We start from the raw sequence: 26,303 nt of genomic DNA, 5'->3' as shown, positions 1-26,303 counted from the left end.
CAAAACAACTCTTAGGTACCATCTCTCCTGTCAGATTGGCTAGCATGACAAGACAGGAAAATGATAAAGGTTGGGGAGGATATGGGAAAATTGGAACATTGTTACATTGTTGGTGGAGTTGTGAACTGATCCAGCCATTCTGGAGAGTAATTTGGAACTATGCCCAAAGGGCTATAAAAATGTGCCTACCCTTTGACCCAGCAATACCACCTCTAGGGCTGTATCCCAAAGACATCACACGAGTGGGAAGGGGACCGGTATGTACAGAGATATTTATAGCAGCTCTTTTTGCGGTAGCAAAGAATTGGAACAAGGGGATGCCCTTCAATTGGGGAATGGCTAAACAAGTTGTGGTATGTGAATGTAATGGAATACTATTGTGTTATAAGAAATGGGGAAGCTACGGACTTCATAAGAACCTGGAAAGACCTACATGATATAATGCTGAGTGAGGGCAGCAGAACCAGGAGAACATTGTACCCAACCACAGATGTATTGATTCTGTGATGACTAACCTTGATAGACTTGGCTCTTCTCAGCAATACAAGGTTCAAAGACAACTCCAAAGGACTCATGATGGAAAGAGCTATCTACATCCAGGGAAGAACTATGGAATCTGAATGCAGATTGAGGCAAACTATTTGCTCTTTCTCTCTCTTTGGTTTTATTTCTTCTTTCTCATGATTCATTCCATTGGTCATAATTCTTTACAACTTTACTATAGCGTAAATAAGTTTAATGTGAAGTTATAGGTAGAAGATATATCTGATTCCATGCCATCTTGGGGGGAGGGGGGAGGAGAGGGAAGGCAAGAAAATCTGGAACTCAAAATCATTTGGAACTGGGTATTGTAAACTAAAAATAAAAAATCTTAATTTAAAAAAGTGTGCATGGATCCCAGGTTAAGAACACCTGCTTTAAAGCAAATTAATGTCTTTGTTTTGTGGGGTACAGCCTCTAGATTCTTTATGTTCAAGCCCTAAAAATCCCAAAAGAGTTAGTCCCCCTAAGATATGGATTTTAACAGGTTTAATAATGTGGTAGAAATATCAGCCTATCAGGCTAATTATCATCATGTAGCTTTTGTCAAGCCAATCGACTTCTCAAAGCCTCTGTTTTCCCCTCCTATAAAATGAGCATAATTAATAATAACATTTTGACTCTCTAATCTATAGGGTCATTGTGAGGAAAGCTGAAAACCTTAAGGTGCTTCGTAAATGCAAACTATTCTTTTTCAAAGGCTGCCTTGTTTGGGCACAAGCCTGAAACGTCAATGTCTATGAATAGGACAGTGACTGTATGAAGACCATATCTATACAATCTAATTTCCTTTTGCAAGTGAATAAGACCGATAGATATAAGGGCATACTCAGCAGAGTATCTTGATCATAACAGGATGCTTGCTTCAGTTTTTTACAATGTATTAATAAATTGAGAAGATGGTTTATGACCCCCTTCTATGACTGGAGGGCTGACTAATGGGTTGAAATCCTGTATTCCTGGAATAGAAACCAATGATTCAAGGTCAGCCCCAGGGACACATAACAGAGATTGGGGCCAATGCCAATGATATTTAAGCTGCGTTTATATAAAATGCAATACACATTCATCTGGGCAGTAAACTCATGATACCAACACTCTTCCTTCCTGCCCCTCTCCCCACACCCTGTTTTCCCACTTTCCCTGATCCTCCCCTCAAACTTGGATCCTAGATCTGAACAGTGTCCCTATCCCATCTCTACCTTGTTGGCATCTTTACAGTCTCTTGCAGATTGTCATCACATATGGCACAGGTGAGGAGATAAATTAGGCCTTTAAAAACATGGCACCATGAATGCAGATGTCAGGCCAAAACCCAATGGACGTATTTAGAAGAAGTGAGGCATCCTGAGGAAAATAGATGAAGTCACATAGTTGAGGAGATGCTTCAGAAACATTTCTCTTTCTCACTGTGAACTACAGAAATTTAAACAAGGAATGCACATAGCTCCAATCAGAAGTTTAATTTTGGATTTTCTCTCATTTGCATTATAATTGGTTGGGCCATACAAATTCTAATTATGTTTACTCTTTTGTCATTTAATTTTGTTTACAAGCAACAAACTAATTATCAGGGGGAAAAGAAGGGCCTACCACTGCTTTTTATATAAATCAAGTCAGCCAGACAGAAGGACTCTGTGAAAACATAATCACATATTGCCTCGGAAGGGAGTTCTAAATACCACAATTTAAAGAATGCGGCACTTTCTTCTTTTCTTAGTGTCTTTCCTTACTGCTAGAAGGCACCTTTTTTTTATAACAGACAACTGAAACACAAAGATGGATCTCCTTTTTATCTTTTTATAGTAGGAAGTAGGTAGTAGAGGCAATTATCAATTAATTTGTGATGGATCAATACCTATTCATTGAGCACCTAGATGGTGCAGTGGATAGAGTGACAGACTTAAAGTCAGAAAGACTCATCTTCATGAGTCCAAATCTGGCCTCAGACATTTACTAGCTGTGTAACCCCAGGCAAGCCACTTAACCCTTTTTGCCTCAGTTTCCTCATCTGTAAAATGAGTTGGAGAAGGAAATGGAAAACCATTCCTGTATCTTTGCCAAGAAAACACCAAATGGGGTCATGAAGAGTGAGACAGGACTGAAAAATAACTCAACAACAAATTCACTGAGAACTGAGAAGAAAGGAAGTCTTAGATGATGCAATGTCACCCTCCTACTCCTACTTTCACTTAAGCTTCCTAGAAAAGGAATTAAGATAATCAGATTATGGATCTAGAACACCATGGGGGTCATGTCAAATTTTAACAAATGAGGAAACTGAATTCCAGAGAGGTTATGACTTGTTGAAGGTGAGTCCCTGTGTCTCTTTTGCCTCTAACTCTCTCTGTCTCTGTCTCTTCCTCTATCTCAATCTCCCTTTCCCCTCCACCCCTAACCCAACTGGTGACTAATTGCATGTATTTGAATGGTGATTGGGCAAGATTAAAGGGATAGATAGTCTGTGGCCACAAGATAGTGTTTAGCTGCATGTCAAGCTAACTTCTCCAGGTGAGGAAATTGAATATGGAAATGGAAAAATGAAGTTGATTTTTTGACCTCAGACTGAGCTAGCCATGATGGTCCATATTCAGCATATTCATGCTTCTCCACAAAGAAGTCAGCAATACTTTAAATCATTCTGCATGGGAGTAGGAGGTTGACATACATTCTTTTTTTTTTTAAAAAACTTCAATCGTGCTTTTCCATTTTCCTACATACTATATTTACTGCGTAGATAACCACATAAGCAGAAAGGTCCATATTTGCTTCTTTTAGATGTAAACTAGGAAACAAAAACACCTGATCCTCATTAGTCCCATCAGCTGTAAGTCTTCACTGGAGTCCTGCTGGATGTGAATCATGGAATTTTAGAGATGAAGCAAACCTTGCTGTTGTTCAAAGCCTCATTTTATAGACTGAGGAAAGGAGGCCCAGAGAAGGGGAGAAGCTTGCCATGGTGCCCACTGCTATGGAGCTGTAGAGTCTGCATTAGAATCCATATCCCCTATTGGAGAACCCCTCACCAAGCCAACCACACCTCCCATTCCTTCTCTGTCTCCGTGCGCTGAGACAGCCTGGATCACTGCTTTCTCAGCTTCAGGAGACAATTTAAAATATACCAGGGATACCTGGACTGCTATTGTAATAATAATTAACTTCTACTGTTCAAAGTCATCATCATCAAATATTATTTATCAAGAACACACATGCTTACAATGTTGCAGTAGGAATTGGACTAATTAAGTTAAAAGACACTGTTTCCTTCTTCTGATATTTTTTTAGCAGCCTAAACAGTATTTTCAGTTCAATTAAAAAAAACCAACACACTTATGAAGTGATTACTATGGACATATAAGGTATTATGTGCTCAGTTCTAGAGATACTAAGATGGAAAATGACATGATTTCTTCTCTTCAAACCCTAAAATCTAGTGGGGGCGGGGGAGACTGAGTAAGATACCTACACAAATATATATAGTCCAAGTTAAAGAATGTGGAAATGAGTGGTAGGGGTCAAGCATGGTGTTATGAAAGATTCAATAGGAAAAGAATCATTTCTAACAATAAGGGGTAAAGGAAGGCTTCAGGAAGGAGGTACCACCTGATGTCCCCTTTCTTTCCTCCCCCCACAAAGAAAGAGAAGTGTTCCAATTGGCAGAGATGGGAGAAGGGCCGGAATGTATAGGGTAGAGTGGGTAAGTACAGAGTGAGATTGGGAGATAGAAAGCAGTCCTGTTTGGCTGAAGCACAAGCCTAGTAATTTGCATGATGTTTTAAGGTTTGCAAAACATTTTTCCCTCTGCAAAACAATCCCTGACAGTTAAGCTAGACAGTACAAGAATTATCCCCCTTTCTAAATGAGGAAAATGAGACTTAGACTTGCCAAGAATCACAGAAATATGATGCGTCCAAATAGCAGCTTTGAACTGGGTCTTCTAAGTCGAAGACTAGTGTTCATTTCATTATAGCATGCTACACAGAATATGTGAAATATAGTACCGTGAAATCAGACCAGAAAGGTATGTTAGAGCCAGATTGTACAAGGGTTTCAGTGCCAGTTCAAGAAGTGAATGTTTTACTTGGTAGTAAATGAAAAGCCATTGAAGATTTTTGAGCAGGGGCATATTTTAATCAGGACTGTGCATTAGGAAGATTTGCTTGACATGAACCCACACAAGCCTTTCCCATCTCTCCCTAGTTCTGCTTTAATTCAGAATCTGAGCCCATTGTCTTCACTCTGATCATCCTTTTCCCACTTCCAGAAAGTAATGGGGGCTCAGAACTGTTCCAATCAATTCTTTTCAGATGCTAGAGAATACTTATTACAGTTCTTAAATTACCAATATTGTTTTGTGGGGATTGGTACAGGACTTAGGGTCTGTGAGCTCTCTAGTCAGCTACACAGGTAGGGGGTTTCTATTGACTGAACTAGTTTGTAAAACTCAGTTCTTGTGCTGTCAGTGTAGAACTAGCTCCAAAGACCTCAACTCAGATGCTCTTCCTTTATTTCCCATTACAATGCCCTGATATCTATTTCAAAAAGTCAAATGTTCAAGGCTTTCACCAACTTAAAAAAGTGACCCAAAGATGTAACTAAAATGTAGGAGGAAAATGTTGGCAGTGTTGTTTCCCAACTATCAAATGTAAAACACTTTAATATATGTGGTCATCCATTTGTAGGTAAAGAAGCATTTCTTTTTTTAAACTATTTTTTAATTTCTTTTTTATGTTTAATATTTTAGTTTTCAGCATTGATTTCCACAAGATTTTGACTTACAAATTTTTTCCCCGTTTCTACCCTCCCCCCACTCCAAGATGGCATATATTCTGATTGCCCCATTCCCCAGTCAGCCCTCCCTTCTGTCACCTCACTCTCCCCCCAATCCCTTTTCCCGTTACTTTCTTGTAGGGCAAGATAAATTTATATGCCCCATTGCCTGTATATCTTATTTCCCAGTTGCATGAAAAAACAACTTTTTTTTTGAATATCTGCTTTTAAAACTTTGAGCTTCAAATTCTCTCCCCTCTTCCCTCCCCACGCACCCTCCCTAAGAAGGCAAGCAATTCAACATAGGCCACACATGTATCATTATGCAAAACCCTTCTGAAATACTCATGTTGTGAAAGACTAACTATATTTTGCTCCCTCCTATCCTGTCCCCCTTTATTCAATTTTCTCCCTTAACCCTTTCCCTTTTTGAAAGTGTTTGCTTTTGATTACCTCCTCCCCCTATCTGCACTCCCTTCTCATCCCCCCCTTTTTTACCCCCTTTCCCTTGTTTCCTGTGGGTGAGATACCCAACTGAGTGTGTATGTTATTCCCTCCTCAGGTCAAATCCGATGAGAGCAAGATTCACTCATTCCTCCTCACCTGACCCGTCTTCCCTTCAATGAACTGCTTTTTCTTGCCACTTTTATGTGAGATAATTTACCCCATTCTATCTATCCCTTCCTCCCTCTATCAATATAATTCCTCTCTCATTCCTTAATTTGATTTTGTTTTAGCTATCATGCCTTCATATTCAACTCACCCTGTGCCCTCTGTCTACATATATGTATATTCCCTTCAGCTATGCTAATACTGAGAAAGATCTCATGAATTACACACATCATCTGTCCATGTAGGAATGTGAACAAAACATTTCTGCTTTAGTAAATCCCTTGTGATTTCTCTTTCTTGTTTACCTTTTCATGCTTCTCCTGATTCTTGTGTTTGAAAGTCAGATTTTCTATTCAGCCCTGGTCTTTTCACTGAGAAAATGTGAAAGTCCTCTATTTTATTGAAAATCCATATTTTGCCTTGGAACATGATACTCAGTTTTGCTGGGTAGGTGATTCTTGGTTTTAATCCTAGCTCCATTGACCTCCAGAATATCGTATTCCAAGCCCATCTATTCTTTAATGTAGAAGCTTCTAGATCTTGTGTTATCTTGATTGTGTTTCCATAATACCCAAATTGTTTCTTTCTGGCTGCTTGCAGTATTTTCTCCTTGATCTTGGAACTCTGGAATTTGGCAACAATATTCCTAGAAGTTTTCTTTTTGGGATCTTTTTGAGGAGGTGATCAGTGGATTCTTTCAATTTCTATTTTGCCCTGTGGCTCTAGAATATCAGGGCAGTTCTCCTTCCTCATTTCTTGAAAGATGATATCTAGGCTCTTTTTTTGATCATGGCTTTCAGGTGGTCCAATAATTTTTAAATCATCTCTCCTGGATCTATTTTCCAGGTTGGTGGTTTTTCCAATGAGATCTTTGACATTGTCTTCCATTTTTTCATTCCTTTTGTTCTGTTTTATAATATTTGATTTCTCATAAAGTCACTAGCTTTCACTTGCTCCAATTTAATTTTTAAGGTAGTATTTTCTTCAGTGGTCTTTTGGACGTCCTTCTGTATTTGGCTAATTCTGCCTTTCAAGGTATTCTTCTCCTCATTGGCTTTTTGGAGCTCTTTTACCATTTGAGTTAGTCTATTTTTAAGGTGTTATTTTTTCAGTATTTTTTGGGTCTCCTTTAGCAAGTCATTGACTTGTTTTTCATGGTTTTCTTGCATCACTCTCATTTCTCTTCCCAATTTTTCCTCCACTTCTCTTACTTGCTTTTCCAAATCCTTTTAGAGCTCTTCCATGGCCTGAGGCCAGTTCATGTTTTTCTTGGAGGCTTTTGTTGTAGGCTCTTTGACTTTGTTGACTTCTTCTGACTGTATGTTTTGGTGTTCTTTGTCAGCAAAGAAAGATTCCAAAGTCTGAGTCTGAATCTGAGTCTGTTTTCACGGCCTGGCCATGTTCCTAGCCAACTACTTGACCCCTGAGCTTTTTGTCAGGGTATGACTGCTTGTAGAGTATAGTGTACTTTGTCCTAAGATTGAGGGGCTGTGCTATTTTTTCAGAACTACTTCTACACAGCATTCTCTGCCACACCAGCACTCCTTCTCCCCCAAGAACCGTCAACTAGGATTGAGGCCCAGATTTGGCAGGGCAAAGTAGGCTTTGCACTCCCGCTCTAATTCACTGCTTAATTCCTCCCACCAGGTGGGCCTGGGGCCAGAAGCAACTGGAGCTGGAGCTCTGGAAGCAGCCTCAGAGCTGTACCACCTTCACCACCCCTGGGGCAGTGGCTGACCATGAACTCCTTTCACTCTGTCCCAGTAGTTTTCCCCCTAACCTTCTCTGTTGTCTTTGTCATTTGTGGGTTAAGAAGTCTGGTAACTTCTACAGCTCAATGATTCAGGGCCCTACAGCCTGTTCCACCTGGCTCCTGGTCTGGTTGGTCCTGGCACGGCCCACACTGGGCTCTGTTCCACTCTGCTCCCAGCTCTGCGTGATAGACCCTTCCCAGTGACAATCCAGGGTGTCCTGGGCTGGAGCCCTGCTTCCCTCTGCTATTTCGTGGGTTCTGCAGCTCCAGAATTTGTTCAGAGCCATTTATTATAAGTGTTTGGAGGGAATTGGGGGAGAGCTTAAGCAAGTCCCTGCTTTCCAGCAGCCATCTTGGCCCCGCTCCAAAGAAGCACTTCTTTCATCACATGTATCAATCTGGGCATTTCCTTCAGAATCTCTGCCTACTTCTTCCCTTCCAGAATCAGAATCCTTGAATGCTAGATTGTTCTGTGGTTCAAAGTTTTCTACAGTCAGCTTTTTTATCTTATATCATATACTATCATATATTTTTTTCTTTTAGGTAGGTAATTTTACTGTCCTCTTGTACAATTTCTTCATGTAGTCTCTCATTTTCTTGTAGCACTTCATAAAGAGCCCTCCTCCCTTTTTCTCCTGCTTTTTTCCAGTACTGAGAAGAAGAGTTTTCTTTAATCATCAGATCAAAAGCTTCTTGAGAGACTTCTTCAAAGTTTTCAATTTCACTATACTTGGGGCCTATTGCAACATCAGTATTAGAAAACTTGGGGGTTAGTTGGTGTTTCACTGATAACACACAGGAGGCACTGGAGGTTTCTGGCCTCCAGCCTCTAACAGGTTCACTCTTGATCTGGTCAGACAGGAAACAGCTTAGGAGGGGTCAATAATAAACTTTATTCTAGTCTAGTCTTCTCAGAAGGTTGCTGAGAATAAACTCCTACAGCATTCCATAATCAAGCATTCCCTAGTCAACCTTCTCACAGGGGCCAGCAAGAAAGGGGGGCAACTACTCCTACTTCTCCATGGGGTGAATTGAGACAAGCACGGCCTGTGTGCACTCCCCTAAATCCCCTCAAGCTTCAGTGGGGACGGGTTGAGGCAGGTACATGCATTCTTCTATGCATTATCCATGGCTTCCTCAATGGGTTCCCGGTGGATTTCCCATGGATTCCCCCACCTCACTGACCAATGCCCACCTGTTTTATAGGGCAACAGACAAAGAAGGCATCTTGCCAACATTAGGCTCACAAGTTAACTTTAGCAATATCGTCATTCTGTGCAAACATGGTAAAAATCAATTATGTCACCCTTATATCTCACGGCACAGCCTCAGTAGGACTGCCTGTCACTATGATTCTAAGAATTACTATCTAGGATCCTTGAGACTATTCTGGGAACTATTGGCTATGTTTACAAATACATCTTATTTAAAGAGCATTGATAATTTCCTTTGATGCTAATGATCAAATGTGGTTTGCTTTGACAATGAGTTCTGGGAGCATTTATGACAGAGCATGGAGCAGTTATTGAATGAAGAACATAGTACCTGGATGTGGGAGGGTGGAAACTAGACATTACCATGGCCATGGATCTTGAGAAACTGAACTCTAAAAGAATAACAAAATCCTCCTTTATACAGTTGGTCATTCCAAAGCTTCCTTTTGGATAAGCCCTTGATTCAATTTGACTCATCAATAGAATCAACTAGAGAACCAGCTGTGGATGGCTGAATCATCTTGAGTGGTCATTTCGGTATGAGACTGCCATTTGTGTTGTCCAAAAATAATTCTTTATTGTTCTTTTGGGCCCTTCTTTAATAACAGCTCCATTGATCTGAACCTGTGATTTCATCGGTATAGAGAGCTTTCTAGGAAATTGTCAATGCAGATCATCAACTCTCCTGTAACTTGTAGTCATAGATATATGGGGCGCTCAGAGGAGCTTAATTTCCAGGGTCACCCAGTCAGAGGCTGCACCCAGGTCATCCTGATTTTCAAGGCCAGCATTCTACTCACAACCCCACTCCCCTTTTCATAATCCATCCATTCCAAACCCTCCCACATCCAGGTACTACGTTCTTCATTCAATAACTGTTCCATGCTCTGTCATAAATGCTCCCAGAACTCATTGTCAAAGCAAACCACATTTGATCATTAGCATCAAAGGAAATTATCAAGTCTCTTTAAATAAGATGTATTTGTAAACATAGCTAATAGTTGAAGGCAGCTAATTGTCCCTACCACCTTCCTTGTCCAGCCCTCTACCTTTCTTTGGGATGGACCTAGAGTCAGAAGAATCCATTGGAGAGGGGAGATAAGGAGACCAATTAGGATCTTCTTCCTAGGCAAGAGGTAAGAAGGACCTGAATTAGGTGGGTGGCAATGAGAATGGGAAGGAATGAATGGATATAAGAGAAATTTCAGAGGTAGAAGTGACAACTTGGCAATTAATCGTATGAGGGCAGGGTGGGCTGGGTGAGGGAAGAGATCCCTCAAAGGCAAGCCTCCGTGAATGGAAGGATAATGGTGTCAGGAACAGAAATGGGGAACCTAGAAGAAGAGAAAATAATGAGTTCCACTCTGAATATGCGATTTGTTATTTATCCTCCCTGGGTTTGAATGTTCCCATTTGTAAAATTTGAGGACCAGATAATAGCGCCCCCAAGATCTTCTGCAGAACTGACATTCTATGATTCTATGATATATCAGTCAGTCAGTGGTGGCCTGAAAGGTACAGATTGTTTTTTTAGGCTTTTAGGATTAGGACTAATTATTGAAAAAATTGTTAAAAATTTTTAAAAATTAAAAAATAATTTAAAAATAATTTAGGCACAACACTAAATTTATGTTTAGGGTTCAGTTAGATTAAAAAATGCAGAGTAAGTATTGCATTTTAGGCTCCCTATAGGAAAGTTGTTGCTAAAACAACTGTTGGATGATATTTTTATTAGTATTGAAAAATTAACACAAATATCCACTGATGGGCAGTTAGTTGAAGAAGTTAAAGACAGAACACTGGGCCTGGTGTCAGAATGAACTGAGTTCAATTCAGCCTCAGATAATTACTAATTGGGTGACCCTGGGCAAGTCAAAAAACTTTGCCTCAGTATCCTCAACTGTAAAGTTGGAATAGTAATAGCACCTATCTCCAGGGGATGTTGTGAAGGTCAAATGAGATAATATTTATCAAGTGGGCTCTTAATAAATGCTTGTTGTCTGTCTATCCCCTCCCTCTAAATTGGACTTTTTTTTCCTACCAGTGATACCATTACACTTTTTGATTCTCTGGTAAAGTTAGAAAAGTTTCTGTAAACCATCAGGAGCAATACGTGGCTTTTGAGAAAGGAAGTGATTTCTTTGAGCAAGAGAGTGACCGAAAACTGGTTTTTAGAAAGATTAACATGGTAGGAGCCTTTAAGGTTGATTGGGGGAGAAAGAGAGAGAGACAGAGAGAGGGGGAGAGAGAGAGAGAGACAGAGAGAGAGAGAGAGAGAGAGAGAGAGAGAGAGAGAGACAGAGACAGAGAGAGACACAGAGAGAGAGACAGAGAGACAGAGAGAGAGAGAGAGACAGAGAGAGAGACAGTGACAGACACAAAGACAGAGAGAGTAGAGACAGAGAGACAGAGAGACACAGAGAGACAGAGAGAGACAGAGAGACAGAGAGAGACAGAGACAGAGAGAGACACAGACAGACACAGAGACAGTGACAGACACAGAGACAGAGAGAGTAGAGACACAGAGAGAGACAGAAAGAGAGAGAGACAAAGATAGAGAGAGAGAGAGAGAGAGAGAGAGAGAGAGAGAGAGAGAGAGAGGAGAAGAAATGCCACCAGTGAAGATGTTGTTGCAATAGTTCAGGCATGAAATCATAATGGTCTGAGTCAGGATGAAGACAGAGAGAGTGAAGAAGAGATCAATATAAGAAAAATTTCAAAGAAATAATTGGTAGAACTTAGTGACTGGATATGTGTAGTCAAGGTAAGAAAGGTACAAGTTGGAATAGATGGCCTCTGAGGTTCCTTTTAATGCTTGTATTCTGTGAATGATTTGGATGATCTTTTCTGTAAGGAAAAAAAGGGGGGGGTTCAAATAAATCTGACAACTATTTCTATTATTTATCTCAAAAAGATAAGCAATGTAAATCCATCTAGTGAGCTCTGTCAACGGTAAGTGACTGACCTTGTAGGAAATAAAACTCCATTTCTTAACTTGATTGTTCAGTGGACATTAGGGTTTTTCAGCGTCAAGGTAAATGTTGACTCTGGTGTTCTCTTAGTCAATATTTATCTTGCATAAATCTTAATATGAATGCCTTTTTGTTGGCTGATATCATTTTATCTGGATTTCAAAGATGAGTAAAATTTCAAAGGAAGGTGGAACAGAGGAACAAGGAGAGCACTCCAGGCATAGAGGATACAATGGATAAAAGCAGAGTTAGAAAGCATAGTTCCATTTTCGGAAAATGGCAAGTAACCTGGTATTCTAAGTACACAGAAGAGCGTAGTGTGAGATAAGGTTGGAAAGGTAGAGTGGTAGTCAGCTGTGGCAGGGGTTGAATGTTTGATTGAACATTGTGAATTTTACTGGGTAAGCAATAAGCAATCATTGATGGGTTTTAAGCAGAGGACTTATGTTACCCATTTGGTGCATGAGGAAAATATATCTGATAGTAATGTGAAAGACGGACCAAGGAAAGAAGTAGCAGAGGAGAATAGACAAGGAAGGACCCTGATAAAGTAGAAAGAGAACTAGATTTGGAAAGAAAGAACTTAGGCTCAAATCCTATTTTTGCTCATTGATATTTGTTTGATCTTGGGAAAGAGAGTTAACTTCTGCTGCCTCAGTTCCCATAGCTGTAAAATCTGAAGGGGTTGGACTAGATGGTTGCTAAGGTCCCTTCTAGCTCTAGCTCTATGATCCTATGACCTACTCTAGCTTATTTCATTAGTCTAGGTGGATATAATGAAAGCTTGTGATAGGGTCCTGGGATGGCAATGGGTATAGGGGCATGGCAGTGATGGATGACAGGGTAGCCAGGTGGTACAGCAGATAGAGTGACAGGTCTGGAGTCAGAAAGACTCATCTTCCTGAGTTCAAATCTGGCCTCAGAGGCTTACTAGTTATGTGACCCTGGGCAAGTCCCATTTGCCTCACTTTCCCCATTTGTAAAATGATCTGGAGAAGGAAATAGTAAACCACTCCAATTATCTTGGCCAAGAAAAAAATTCACAGTCAACCAAGACTGAAAAACGACTGAACAACAGCAAGTGATGGATGAGAATAATTTTAGAGATAAGAGTAATAGAAGTTTCTGACATTATTGGAGGAGATGGAGAGAAAAGAGTCAAAGGTTTCCAATTTGGGAGAGATTGGTTGAATGTTGGCATCAGAATTAATGAACTCAGAGGGAATAAGAACATTTTTTGGAATTTTAATAAGATAAGCTTCATAAGTTCAAGGGGAAAGGTCCTATAGCAGTTTGAGATATAGATCTGGAGCTAGAAAGGCTGAGGTTGTACAGTCAAGAAGATACTTAGATAATATAGAATTTTCACAGTGCTTTATGTTCAAATTAGCTGGAGTAATTGTGAAGTCAGAGATTCATTGTAATTCAACCAACAGTCATAGAGTTCCATATGGTGTGCAGAGCACTATACTAGGTACTAGGGTGGGATAGAAAATGGTTCGTGCCTTCACAGAACCGATAGTGTAGCAAATGGGATAGGCCTAAATGTTATGAAGTTTTTCTTTTTTTCCTGCCAAAATCTGCCTTTCAGAAACTTTCATCCGATGACCCTGTTTCTGTCCTCTGGGGATGAGCAAAACAAGGCAGCTAGGTGGTACATTGGCTATGGCACTGGATTTGAAGCCAAGAAGATCTGAATTCAAATCTTGCCTGACATACTTGCTATTTATATGACTCTGGAGATATCATTTAACCTCTGCTGCCTCAGTTTCCTTAAATATAAAATCAAGATAATAATAACACCCACCTCCCAGGGTTGTTGTGAAGATAAAATGGGATGTTTGTAAAGTACTTTGTAAATCTTAAAGTGCCATATAAGTATTAACTATTATTATCATGATAATCATCGGTCCCTCTTCTAGATGACAGATATCACTTCAGATACTTGATGGTAGTCCCTCCTCCTCCCACCACCTAAGTTTTCTCTTCATCGGGTTGAACAACTCCCAGACAATTCAAATGATTCTCATATGGCATGGTTTCAAGACTCCCTGCCATTTTGGTCACTCTCATCTGGATGTGCTCAATGGTCACCGCCCAAATGTGGCATCTGGAAATGAATACAATACAGGTGTGGTCTAGCCATATATTAGGAAGGCAGAATTTATGATTTCAAAGAGAATCTCATGTGCCTAAAAGGTCCGGAACTGCAGGATATAAGGAATTCTCTAGGCAGAAGGCAGGAGAACTAAAGCATGTATTTACACTCCACAGTAACAAGCCCACAAACTAGCGTCCCCATTTTGATATTTTCATCAAAAACTTCCAGGCCCAATAAGTCCGCCTCACAAGGGTAACCAGGAGGCCACAGAGAAGTGAGATAGTATAAGGCAAAATTGTATACATGCTTTCCCTCTACGGTAAGAAGATTACCCACTGGCCTCCAGTCAGCTCTGCTACCGGCAGCTCAGCTTCGGCTGTAGGCGTCTCTGGCTCCAATTGGAAAAGGAAGAGAGGATCTTCAAGCTGTCCTCTCCCCTCTTATAGAGTTTTTGACATCATCAAGCGCCACCTGAACGACCAGGGCCGATTGGTTCTTGACTTGGCCCCTCCCCCTAGCATAGACCAGGTTAACACACCTCCCCTCAGCCAGCCCCATGACTCATCACACAGGAAGTTCTCTGATTCCTGGCATGGTCGCTGGGCTTCCTGCCCCGGAAGAGCAAGCCCCAGTGTCCAGGAAAGCTCAATGAGGTAAGCCGAGTCATTCAAAGAAAACAAAGTCCATTCTGGTTACAAGCCAGTAGAGGTATCATGTTGTAGTAGGAAGAAAGCTGGACTTGTAGTAAAGCGAAATTTAGATTCAAATCTTGGTTCTGCCACTTGCTACTATGTGATTACATGTAAGTCTCTTAGGGCCTAAATTCTCTCATCTGTATAATAAAGGAGTTGGACTAGATCACCTCTGAGATGATCCAATTCTAAATCTGTGATCCTGCATAACAGGGTTGTTTTAACAATGATATAATGTATACAGAAGTGCTTTATGCACCTTAAAATATTGGAAGTATCATCAATTATAATTTTCTTAAGTAGGTTGGAGGACAGCAGGAATATAAACTTCATTCTGGTCATTACATTGATAATTCAATCTTGGATTTTATTTTTGAATGCCTCCATCACACTGTTGATTCATAATGAGTTTTGATGTCCACTAAACTCCTTAGGACTAAATCCCTTAGCCCTTCTCCATACTCTTCTCACACGATTGATTTCCAAAATGTGCTTCTTTACATTTGTTTAATTAAAATCTTTCTTATTAGATTTGGCCTATTGCTTGAGTCCATCAATATCTTTTTAAAATTCCACTTTGTTCATCTAACATAATAGCTGTCCAACTCAGATTCACATCATCTACATATTTGATAAGCATGTTATTTATTCCTTCATTCAAGTAATTTAGAAACAAACAGAGCCAAACACAGAGGCCTGCAACATTCTGTTAAACAGCTTTCTAAATGGACTTTGATCCATCCTTTGGTCTGGTTGTCCAAAAATTTCTGACTTTATCTGCATTATCTCTTAGCCCACATCTCTCCATTTTGTCTACAAAACTGTAATAAGAGACTTTTAAAAATATTTTATTGAAATTCAAGTATATAATATTTATGCAATTTCTTATTCTACCAATCAAGGGACCATTTTTTTAAGCAATACGGTTATTAGATTAGGTTAGTTTGGCATCATTTATTCTTGATAAATCTCCTGTAGATGATGATTGCTTCTGTTTCTATGCTCCCAAACCATCCTTTTGGCAATGGTTCTAGAATTTTGCCAGCAGTTGAAAGTTGAGGTTTCAAGAATCAACCTTCTTTTTGAAAAGGGATAGTCCTATAGCACTTCTCCAGTTGTTCATACTTTTTCAAATGTCACTATCAGTGGCTCAGCAATCATATTCAAAAATTATTTCAGCACTTTGTGACATGGTTTGTCTTTGTCTTTGACGAGGTTGGTGACTTGAATTCACTGGGGACTAGGGACTTCTTTAGCACATCTTCACTTGGATTTCAATTCTCTATTATTTTGTTTTAGCTTTTCCCATTTTGAAGGCTATTCTCTTTGATAGAGAAAATGTATTTGAAACAGAAATTGAGTGTTTTTCCTTCCCTCTGTTGTTCATTGTCATTATCTCAACTATCCCAAATAGTGATTCTACTCCATCTTTGATCTTCCTCTTGCCTGTCATATAGATGTTTTTGTTATAATTAGCATTTAAAGCAAGGCAAAGTTCATTTAGGGCTTTGCCATTTATGTCATTATTCTCTCAGGATAGTACCATTATTTTGCACTCATACTTAGTTGCTTGTCTTAAATTCATCTTTTGTATATGTCCTTTTAAATCTTCAGTTGGAAATTGAGCTCCCTATGCAGTCACATCATACGTAATTTGTCTATAATTATTGCTAGCCAATTCTGTGTTTGAAGCAAGAACATAAAATGGTACCCTCTCCCCTAATGGCAAGTCATGCTTGGACTAATAAATATATACTTATTCTTTATGGCTCCTCAGCTTTGAGTACCACAGGCAAGAATCACAGTTACATTACCCTTGTTATGATTCTGGATTTATTGGAACTATGTACAATCTGTATCCTGAAATGTCCAGAAAGCAGAGAAAAGCTAGAACCTAGAGTTATAGTCTTAAAGAACAAAAACCTATTTACCTTTTATCAATAGGTTGCTGTAGCAGCATCAAGCTAACCTGAATTCCAGAAAATTGATAAGACAGAGAACCAAAATGGCTTGCTGGACCCTATTTTGCCATACCCATAAGTATAAAAGAGGCAGCAAGGTGATACAATGGACAGAGTGCTAGGCATGAAGTCAGGAAGACTCATCTCCCCAAGTTCAAATCTGGCCTCAGATACTTACTAGCTATGTGACACTTGGCAAGTTACTTAACCCTGTTTGACTCAGTTTCTTCATTTGTAAAATGAGCTGGAGAAGGAAATGGCAAACTACTCTAGTATCTTTGCCAAGAAAACCCCAACTGGGGTCATGAAGAGTCAGACACAAGTGAAAAAATGACTGAACAGCAATAAACATATGATAGTCTTAAAGTTAGTCTTTTGGAAGATATATAAGCTGATGTTCACATTATGAGAGATAAACTTAGGCCATGTCTACCATACCTTACTAAAAATTCAGTCCAAAATCCAAATATTTATAGTATCCAGATTTTTGACGGAAAATTTTTTAGTTGACTTTCAGCTATTCAATAATGGATATAGATACAACTTGTCTTTGTTGTCCTAAGAAGCTCTAGGTGTCAATACTTCTTCAAACTGAATAGAAAATTGTCTAGTAATGGTATATGGACTATTGTCCAGGGGACAGAAATCTGATGCTAAATATATACCTTACTAAGGGACATGATTCTTTTAAGATGTGGCTAGGAAATGAAGAACAAACTAAATGCATTTGATGCACTATGTGTGAATCAACTTTGAATGTTTGAACGACAAATCCCAAACTTATGGGCCAATAACTGGGTAAAGCTGATGAACGTGTGATATAGGCAAGACAGATTTTTACATCCATCTTCAGATTAAAAGAATGCTGATTCATGAGACAAGTCTAAGTGTCATAGATTCAAAGCACATGACATCCATACTCAGACTACTTCTATGTGATGGCAAAGCTGGTGGGTTTAAAAAAACAGATACTTGAGTATATAGATAAAAAAGAACCAACTGTATGTGAATTTTAAAGGAGTTAAGTAGAATCAAATTATATTTATGGAAACAAAGTGAAATGGGTGGTTCAGCAGTGATTTACCCAATGTGGAAAAACTAGGTCACTATAACTTTAGCTCTGGTTCAGGAGCAGTTTAGAAATAGTGAGAATTGTTTTTTCTTGGCACGATTATATGCATATTTGGAAATTTTCCATTTGACTTTACCTGCATTGACTGATTACTGTACCTTGTTTTGCCTCCTTTGTCTTCTCCTGAGCCTCAGGAACTCCTTGTGTTGCCTTGAAACAAAGTTAACAGCTGCATATTCCAGTAAGGCAGCAAACACAAACAGGAGACATACTGCCATCCAGATATCAATAGCTTTTACGTAGGACACCTAAAAGGAAAGAGGAATGATAGTCTTCTGAGCAAAAGGGTGTTCTCCCTTTCCTTTAAGAATGGATACTGAACTTTTTTCCCTCAACTTAAGTGAGGAATGCTATATGTCATGTTTCAGCTTCCAGGCAAAGTCACAAAAGGTATACCTTCACCTTCACCCTCAAGCCCAAATACGTTAAAACCCAAATAGCAATCTATCCCAATTCTTGCTTAAGTTAGTCAGTCCTAAAAACCTGTCCCAAACCTGTCTGCCAACAGAAATTCTCTCCATCCTTCCAGTTAGAGCTCAAATATCACCTCCTTCATGAAGCTTTCCTTTATCATCCTTGCTCAGGAATTCACTTTCCTTCTTCAGCCCTCGCATAACATTTTGCATGTCCCTCTCTTATCAGGAATTTACCACATTCTATTTTTGTATTGAATTTAGGTGAATATCTCTGTACTAGCTCTTGAGGACAAAAGATTGTGTCTTAGTCATCTTTTTGTCTCCTCTAGGCCCTGGTGCTTTGTCGTCAGCCAACAACCATTTTTTGAGTACCTACTATGTGCTAGTCAAATAATAGTCATGTAAGAAATGTGTGAAAACACAGTTACCTACTACAGGTTTATCCACTTGAATTAGCAACTGTAACTTTATCAAATTAATGAAATGTCTTGAATCATTGAAAAACTAAATCATTTTTAGTATTCATTTGGTTTACCATGAATGAACTGTATGGCCTCAGGCAGGTCATTTAACTTTTATGGACAACAGTTTCTTCACCTTCCAGCTCTAAATCTATGATCCTATGATCTCACTTGCCATCAAAGCCAAAGGAAACTCAAGAAAAGTCTAAAACATATAGGACCCAAGGAAGAAGATTTACAGATAAAAACCAATGTCCTTCCAATTCTTTAGTGTCTGTGTGCATGCCTACACAAGTCATTCATTTTTTTGTGTGTGGGGAAGGACATTTCTAAGATATATTTTCCTTGGAAACAGACTCAGCTCCAATGTACTTAGTTAATCCTGATTATATTTGTGAGGGAACACAGTGGATGCTGGATGACAAGATTCAGGCTTATACAGAGACATTTAATCTCTCTGAAGATCAATAGATTCCTCAACTATAAAATGAGGATGATGATACTTTCTACTGCCTATTTCATGGGGTCAAAAGATGAAATGTATGTGCAAGTGCTTCCTATTCAGGAAGTGCTATATGTTTCAGTAGTTAAATCATAATAAGAAGGAAGCATTGAATGTATTCCGAGGAAGTGAAGTCCTAGCCTCTTTATGAAACATAAGTATCTACCCAATGTCTTCTAACTGATTCTACAGTACAATTCTTGAACTTAAGTTCTCATAATTAAACTATAATTCAGACAGTTTAATTTTATCCTGATGTTTTCCATGATGACCTAATTTTTGAGTTATAGTTGGATTATTAACCTGTATTATCCCTTTAAATTGAACATTAAGTATTCCTAGAAAATTTCTTTCCATTCAAAACTACGATTTGTCTTGAAGTTAGGCCTTGTATTGTATCCCATCCTCTGTAGCAACTCTGTTACCCTGAGATGATGGCACTCTGACAATCACAGCCCCCAAAGTTTTGCTTTATTAAAATGGCCTCTAAATGTTTTAAGACTTAGTAATTAGAGAAGTTTGTCAAAGCCCAAGACATATCTGAAAGGAGAATTAAGTCTGATAAAGTTGGGAAAATCCTTCTCTCCCTGCCTAGTGTTAATGTCTCTCAAATATTTGTAAACCCTTTCCCTAAACTCCCTTATTCATCATTATGCTGAGCATGTATTTTGTTCTTTTTATAGTGGCTTATAAATAAATCTTCACTGCCTCTTAATCATTTTGTTTAGCCACTACATGGCTTCCAAATAGTGGACATATTCCTAGAATAAAAGGACCTAACAATAAATACCTAATTCATCCTATAGATTTATCAGGGTTGTTGGGGCATCTGTTTCCTTAGCACCAAATACATGACCTTCCTGTGTATGCTACTCAGAATCAAAATGGCTACTCTTTTTCACAGCTCTACGTTGCTAAGACCTTTCTTCTTTCTAGCTAGATATTCCCAGAAGAATTTAGCTCAAACTCTCCCATAATACATTCTTTTTTTTAAAAAAAAAACTTATCTTATGTGACCTCTTCCTGAATCATCTTAGTCCAACCTGCAAGTGATTTTCAAAAATCATTAAGCCCTCTGAAATTCTATTGTGACCCACAAAATTAGCATTGCCAGTCATTTATTGATTTACCTTTTCCTTGACTCAATCTCGTATTCATTACCCATTCACCAGAGCGTAAGGCTAAGAATATTCAAACACATTCCTTCCACTCTTCCTGAAATGTTCCACCTTTTGTTTGCATCAGTGGTTCTCAGACTTTTTAATTTCATGATCCCTTTACACTCTTAAAAATTATTGAGTAACCTCTCCCAAGGACATTTTGTTTATGTGGATTATATCTACCCATATTCACTCTACTAGAAATTAAATGTCTTAATATTATTAGAAAAATAGTTTTGACCTCACAGATCCCCTAAAAGGGTTTCAGGAATCCCCAGGGACTCCACATCTTAGGAGCCTTGAGCTTACAAGATACTGCATATTCCTGATGCTTTTTTTACTTGGCTCTCTGTTTCCTTTCTACTCTCATACTCTCAGTGAGCTCATCCACTTAACTGTCATTTCTCATAAAAATATCTGACATTTACATAGTATTTCAAGTTTTACAAAGTACTTTAATAATAATAATAGCTGACATTTATAAGACATTTTAAATGTTACAAGGTACTTTACATACATTATCTTATTCCATCCTCACAACAATTTTGGGCAGGAGGCACTATAGTTGTTAACCTGTATACTGTTGCCAGAAATCTTCCTTATTCTGTACTTTCATTATGTCATTCCCTTTTGAAAAGCCTATGAAAGCGCCCTTTTGCCTCTAACATCAAGTCTAAACTCCTCTTCCTGGAATTCAAGAACACAAATTGGAACCATTCTCCTTACACACTTTATTTCCCATTACTCCTCAAGTGAGTCCTCCACTCTGGTTAGGCAGATCTACTTAATGTCCCACACCACACCGTGCTATTCTTCAACTCTTTGTCTTTCCTCATGCTGTGCCCTCATATCTGGAAATCCCACTTCCCAGTTCCTCAGTCTATTCAATTTTCATGTCCTGCTCTGATGCACTACCTAGGTTTCTCCATCATCCTCTCAGGAACCTCATCATCTCAAACCTCATCAGTACCCTCTGCCCCTCTGAGATTGGAGGGCAGAGTGATGAACTCTGCAACCTCCGTTTGTGGAGGGCACCTAGGCCAGCTATCTCTGTTTCCCACCAACTTCTTTGAAGTTGGCCCTTATGCCCACGTGTTGGGTGCTTTACTCTCCTCCACCCCTTCTTTTTGCATGTGACTCCCACTGTTAGATTGTAAATGGCCTTGCTTTTTTTTTTTTTAAAAAAATTGTTACTTTATTTATTCAATATTTTTAGTTTTCAGCATTGATTTTCACAAGAGTTTGAATTACAAATTGTCTCCCCATTTCTACCCTCCCCCCTCTCCAAGGTGGCAAATATTCTGATTGCCCCGTTCCCCAGTCAGCCCTCCCTTCTGTTACCTCACTCCCCCCATCCCCTTTTCCCTTACTTTCTTTAGGGCAAGATAGATGTTTATGCCCCATTGCCTGTATATCTTATTTCCCAGTTGCATGCAAAAACAACTTTGTTTTGAACATCTGCTTTTAAAACTTTGAGTTCCAAATTCTCTCCCCTCTTCGCTCCCCACCCACCCTCCCTAAGAAGGCAAGCAATTCAACATAGGCCACATGTGTATCATTATTTAAAACCCTTCCACAATACTCATGTTGTGGAAGACTAACTATGTTTTGCTTCTTCCTATCCTATCCCCCTTTGTTCAGTTTTCTCCCTTGACCCTGTCCCTATTCAAAAGTGTTTGTTTTGATTACCTCTTCCTCCTATCTGCCCTCCCTTCTATCATCCCCCCTTTTTATATACTTCCTCCTTCTTTCCTGTGGGGTGAGATACCCAATTGAGTGCATATGTTATTTACTCCTCAGTTCAAATCTGATGAGAGCAAGATTCACTCATTCCCCCTCACCTGCCCCCGCTACAGAACTGCTTTTTCTTGCAACCTTCATGAGAGATAATCTACCCTATTCTATCTCTCCTTCTCCCCGTCTCAATACATTCCTCTCTCATCCCTTAATTTGATTTTATTTTTTTAGATATGATCCCTTCATATTCAACTCACCCTGTGCCTTCTGTCTACACACATCTGTATATTCACTTCAGCTAACCTAACACTGAGGTCCCATGAATTATACTCATCATCTTTCCATGTAGGAATGTGAACAAAACATTTCTACTTTAGTAAGTCCCCTATGATCTCTCCTTCTGGTCCACCTTTTCGTGTTTCTCCTGATTCTTGTGTTTGAAAGTCAGATTTTCTATTCAACTCTGGTCCCTTCACTGAGAAAGCCTGAAAGTCCTCTATTCTATTAAAAATCCATATTTTGCCTTGAAGCATGATACTGAGTTTTGCTGGGTAAGTGATTGTTGGTTTTAATCCTAGCTCCATTGACCTCCAGAATATTATATTCCAAGCCCTTCAGTCCCTTAATGTAGAAGCTGCTAGATCTTGTGTTATCCTGACTGTATTTCCACAATACTCAAATTGTTTCTTTCTGGCTGCTTGCAGTATTTTCTCCTTGATCAGGGAGCTCTGGAATTTGGTGACAATATTCCTAGGAGTTTTCTTTTTGGGATCTTTTTGAGGAGGCGATTAGTGGATTCTTTCAATTTCTATTTTATCCTCTGGCTCTAGAATATCAGGGCAGTTCTCCTTGATCATTTCTTGAAAGATGATATCTAGGCTCTTTTTTTGATCATGGCTTTCAGGTAGTCCAATAATTTTTAAATTATCTCTCCTGGATCTATTTTCCAGGTCAGTAGTTTTTTCCAATGAGATAGTTCACATTGTCTTCCATTTTTTCATTCCTTTGGTTCTGTTTTATAATATTTGATTTCTCATCAAGTCACTAGCTTCCACTTGCTCCAATTTAATTTTTAAGGTAGCATTTTCTTCAGTGGTCTTTTGGACCTCCTTTTCCATTTGGCTAATTATGCCTTTGAAGGCATTTTTCTCCTCATTGGCTTTTTGGAGCTCTTTTGCCATTTGAGTTAGTCTATTTCTAAGGTGTTATTTTTTCAGTATTTTTTGGATCTCCTTTAGCAAGTAATTGACTTGTTTTTCATGGTTTTCTTGCATTACTCTCATTTCTCTTCCCAATTTTTCCTCTACTTACCTAACTTGCTTTTACAAATCCTTTTTGAGCTCTTCCATGGCCTGAGACCAGTTCATGTGTTTCTTAGAGTCTTTTGATGTAGGCTCTTTGACTTTGTTGACTTCTTCTGGCTTTATGTTTTGGTCTTCTTTGTCAGCAAAGAAAGATTCCAAAGTCTGAGTTTGAATCTGAGTCTGTTTTCACTGCCTGGCCATGTTCCCAGCCACCTTGCTTGACCCTTGAGTTTTCTGTCATGGTATGACTGCTTGTAGAGTAGAGAGTACTTTGTCCCAAGCTTGAGGGGCTGCACTGTTGTTTTCAGAGGTATTTATACACAGCAAGCTCTGCCACACCAGTGCTCCTCCTCCCCCCAAAACTGCCAACCCAGACCTGTGATTCAGATCTGAGCAGGCTCTGCACTACTGCTCTGATCTGCCACTTAATTTATCCTACCAGGTGGGCCTGGGGCCAGAAGCAACTGCCGCTGTAGTTCTGTAGCTTTACCTCCTCCCCTGCCCCTGGGGCAGTGGCTGAATTGTGAACTCCCTTCACTCTGTCCCTGCAGTTTTTTCCCACTAACCTTCTCTGTTGTCTTTGGTGTTTGTGGGTTGAGAAGTCTGGTAACAGCCACAGCTCACTGATTCAGGGCGCTAGGGCCTGTTCTGGCTGGCTCCCAGTCTGGTTGGTCTGGGCGCAGCCCATGCTGGACTCTGATCCCAGCTCCATCTGATAGACCTTACCCAGTGACTGTCCAGGCTGTCCTGGGCTGGAGCCCTGCTTTCCTCTGCTATTTTGTGGGTTTTAGAGTTCTAGAATTCATTCAGAGCCATTTTTATAGGTGTTTGGAGGGTCCTGGGGGAGAGCTTTAGGCCAGTCCCTGCTTTCCGGCCACCATCTTGGCTCTGCCCTGGCCTTTCTTTTTAATATTTGTATTGCTAGAGCTTAGCACATAGTAGGTACTCAATAAAAGTTTATTGATTGACTGACTACACACAGGAATGGCCATTCCCTTGACCTTGCCACCACCCAGAAATGTTCCACTTTCATGTTCATGAACAAAATTCCCTTTTCTGACCATAATTTTTTATTATTCCATCTCTCCTCATGCTATCCCTCCTAACCCCATTCTTTATTGAGACCTGGAATACCCCTGTCCCTCAGTGCTTTTTGAGGCCCATCACCACTGACCTGATCACACTTCTTTCTTTCCCTGCCTCAGCCTCTTAGTAAAGCAATTTGACTCTCAACTGTCCTTTACACATGAGTCCCTTGTCCCCATAACCTATTATCCATCAGGGCTTGCCGAGCCTCAGCCTTGGATTACTCCTACTATCAATTGCCTTTGCTTCTATTCAGGTGCTACTGAGTGGAGCAGGAGGAAAAGAAATTCATGAAACTGTACTAACTGGGTCTACTACAAATGTAGAACTGGGCCCTCACCACAGCAAGGCAATGTTTTTGCACCTGCATAACTGATTCACATTCTCATTCACCATAGCCACTCTTCCAAACCTTTTCGTTCCTCCTTAAGCCTCTGATGACATAGGCTCCCCCCACTCTCTCATCTAAGGACCTTGCCTCATGCTTCTCTGAAAAAAATGAGGCCATTAGCCACATGCTCACTATTTTCCTTTTGTTATCTATCTCAGATGTATATCCCCCACTATCTTCTCCTTCATCCCTCTCTCACATGAATGAATGGTTCTTCTTGCCAAGGTAAAACCATTTATATACATCCTTGATACCATTCTATCCTATTTTCTCCAGCAAGAATGTAACCTCTATCATCCCCACTTTCTCTAACCTTCACTATCTCCCCATCTACTGACTCCTTCCCTGCTATTTACATCCTTAAGAACCCTCATGTTATATGACCATCCTCACTAGTAATTGCCTTGTACCTCTCCTTTTTGTGAATAAACACCTTGAGAAAGGTGCTTCTACTTCCTCTCCTCTCATTCAAAACCCTTTGCAATTTGGTTTCCAGAATCATCATTCAACTGAAACTACTCTCTCTAAAGTTACCAAGGATCTCTAATTTTTTTTTTTAGTTTTATTTTATTTTTTTAATTTATTTTTTATTTTTAGTTTACAACACTCAGTTCTACAAGTTTTTGAGTTCCAAATTTTCTCCCCCCACCCCACCCAAGACAGCACATAATCTAATACAGGCTCTATGTATACCTTGGCATTAAACTTGTTTACACAATAGTCAAGTTGTAAAGAAGTATGATGAATGGAATGAATCATGAGAAAGAAGAAACAAAACCAAAAAAGAAGAAAAAAAGAGGGCAAATAGTGTGCCTCAATCTGCATTCAGACTCCACAGTTCTTTCTCTGGATGTAGCTAGCTTTTTCCATCCTGAGTCTTTTGGAGCTGTCTTTGAACCTTGTATTGCTGAGAAGAGCCAAGTCTATCAAACTTAGTCATCACAGATACTGTGTCTGTAATCGTGTATAATGTTCTCCTGGTTCTGCTCCTCTCACTCAGCATCAGATCTCTTAATGGCTTGATCTAAGTGCCTTTTCTCAATCCTCATGATTCTTGACCTCTCTGTAGTTTTTGACACTGTGAATTACCCCTCCTCCCCTTTCCTTGATATTTTCTTCTAGGTATTCATTACATCACTTTCTCCTACTTCCTGTCAGCTCCTTCTCAGTCTCCTTTGCTGGACCATAGTCCAGGTCATGCCCACACATCACGGATTCCCTGAAGGCTCTTTCCTGAGCCCCCTTCTCTTATTGTTCTCTATTATTTCACTTGGTTATCTAACTGGTTCTAAGGATCTAATCTTTGGCTCATTTATCTTCTTTATGAAGACAATTCTTAGATCTATTTATTCTGCCCTCATCTCTCTCCTGAGGGCACTTAGGGGTTGCAGTGCACAGAGTCCTGGGTCTGGAGTCAGGAAGACTCATTTTCCTGAGGTCAAATCTGGCCTCAGACACTTACCAGCTGTATGACTCTGGACAAGTCATTTAACCTTATT

General features: G+C 39.6%; 1 protein-coding gene across 4 annotated transcripts in view; it reads right to left on the bottom strand.

The window, feature by feature from the left end:
- Positions 1-26,303, bottom strand: part of GLRA2 (glycine receptor alpha 2) — a 323,103-nt gene that overhangs the window by 57,487 nt on the left and 239,313 nt on the right. For 3 of the 4 annotated variants that reach the window (XM_036745489.1, XM_036745490.1, XM_036745491.1), the window contains one exon: positions 17,846-17,995. In XM_036745489.1, coding sequence (XP_036601384.1) covers positions 17,846-17,995 — 150 coding nt within the window. The remainder of the gene's footprint in view (positions 1-17,845; positions 17,996-26,303) is intronic. The other variant, XM_036745492.1, reaches the window with a different exon arrangement.

This window comes from Trichosurus vulpecula, chromosome 2 (assembly GCF_011100635.1).
Source record: "Trichosurus vulpecula isolate mTriVul1 chromosome 2, mTriVul1.pri, whole genome shotgun sequence".
Lineage (NCBI taxonomy): Eukaryota > Metazoa > Chordata > Mammalia > Diprotodontia > Phalangeridae > Trichosurus > Trichosurus vulpecula.
This window is presented reverse-complemented; position numbering and strand designations above follow the sequence as displayed.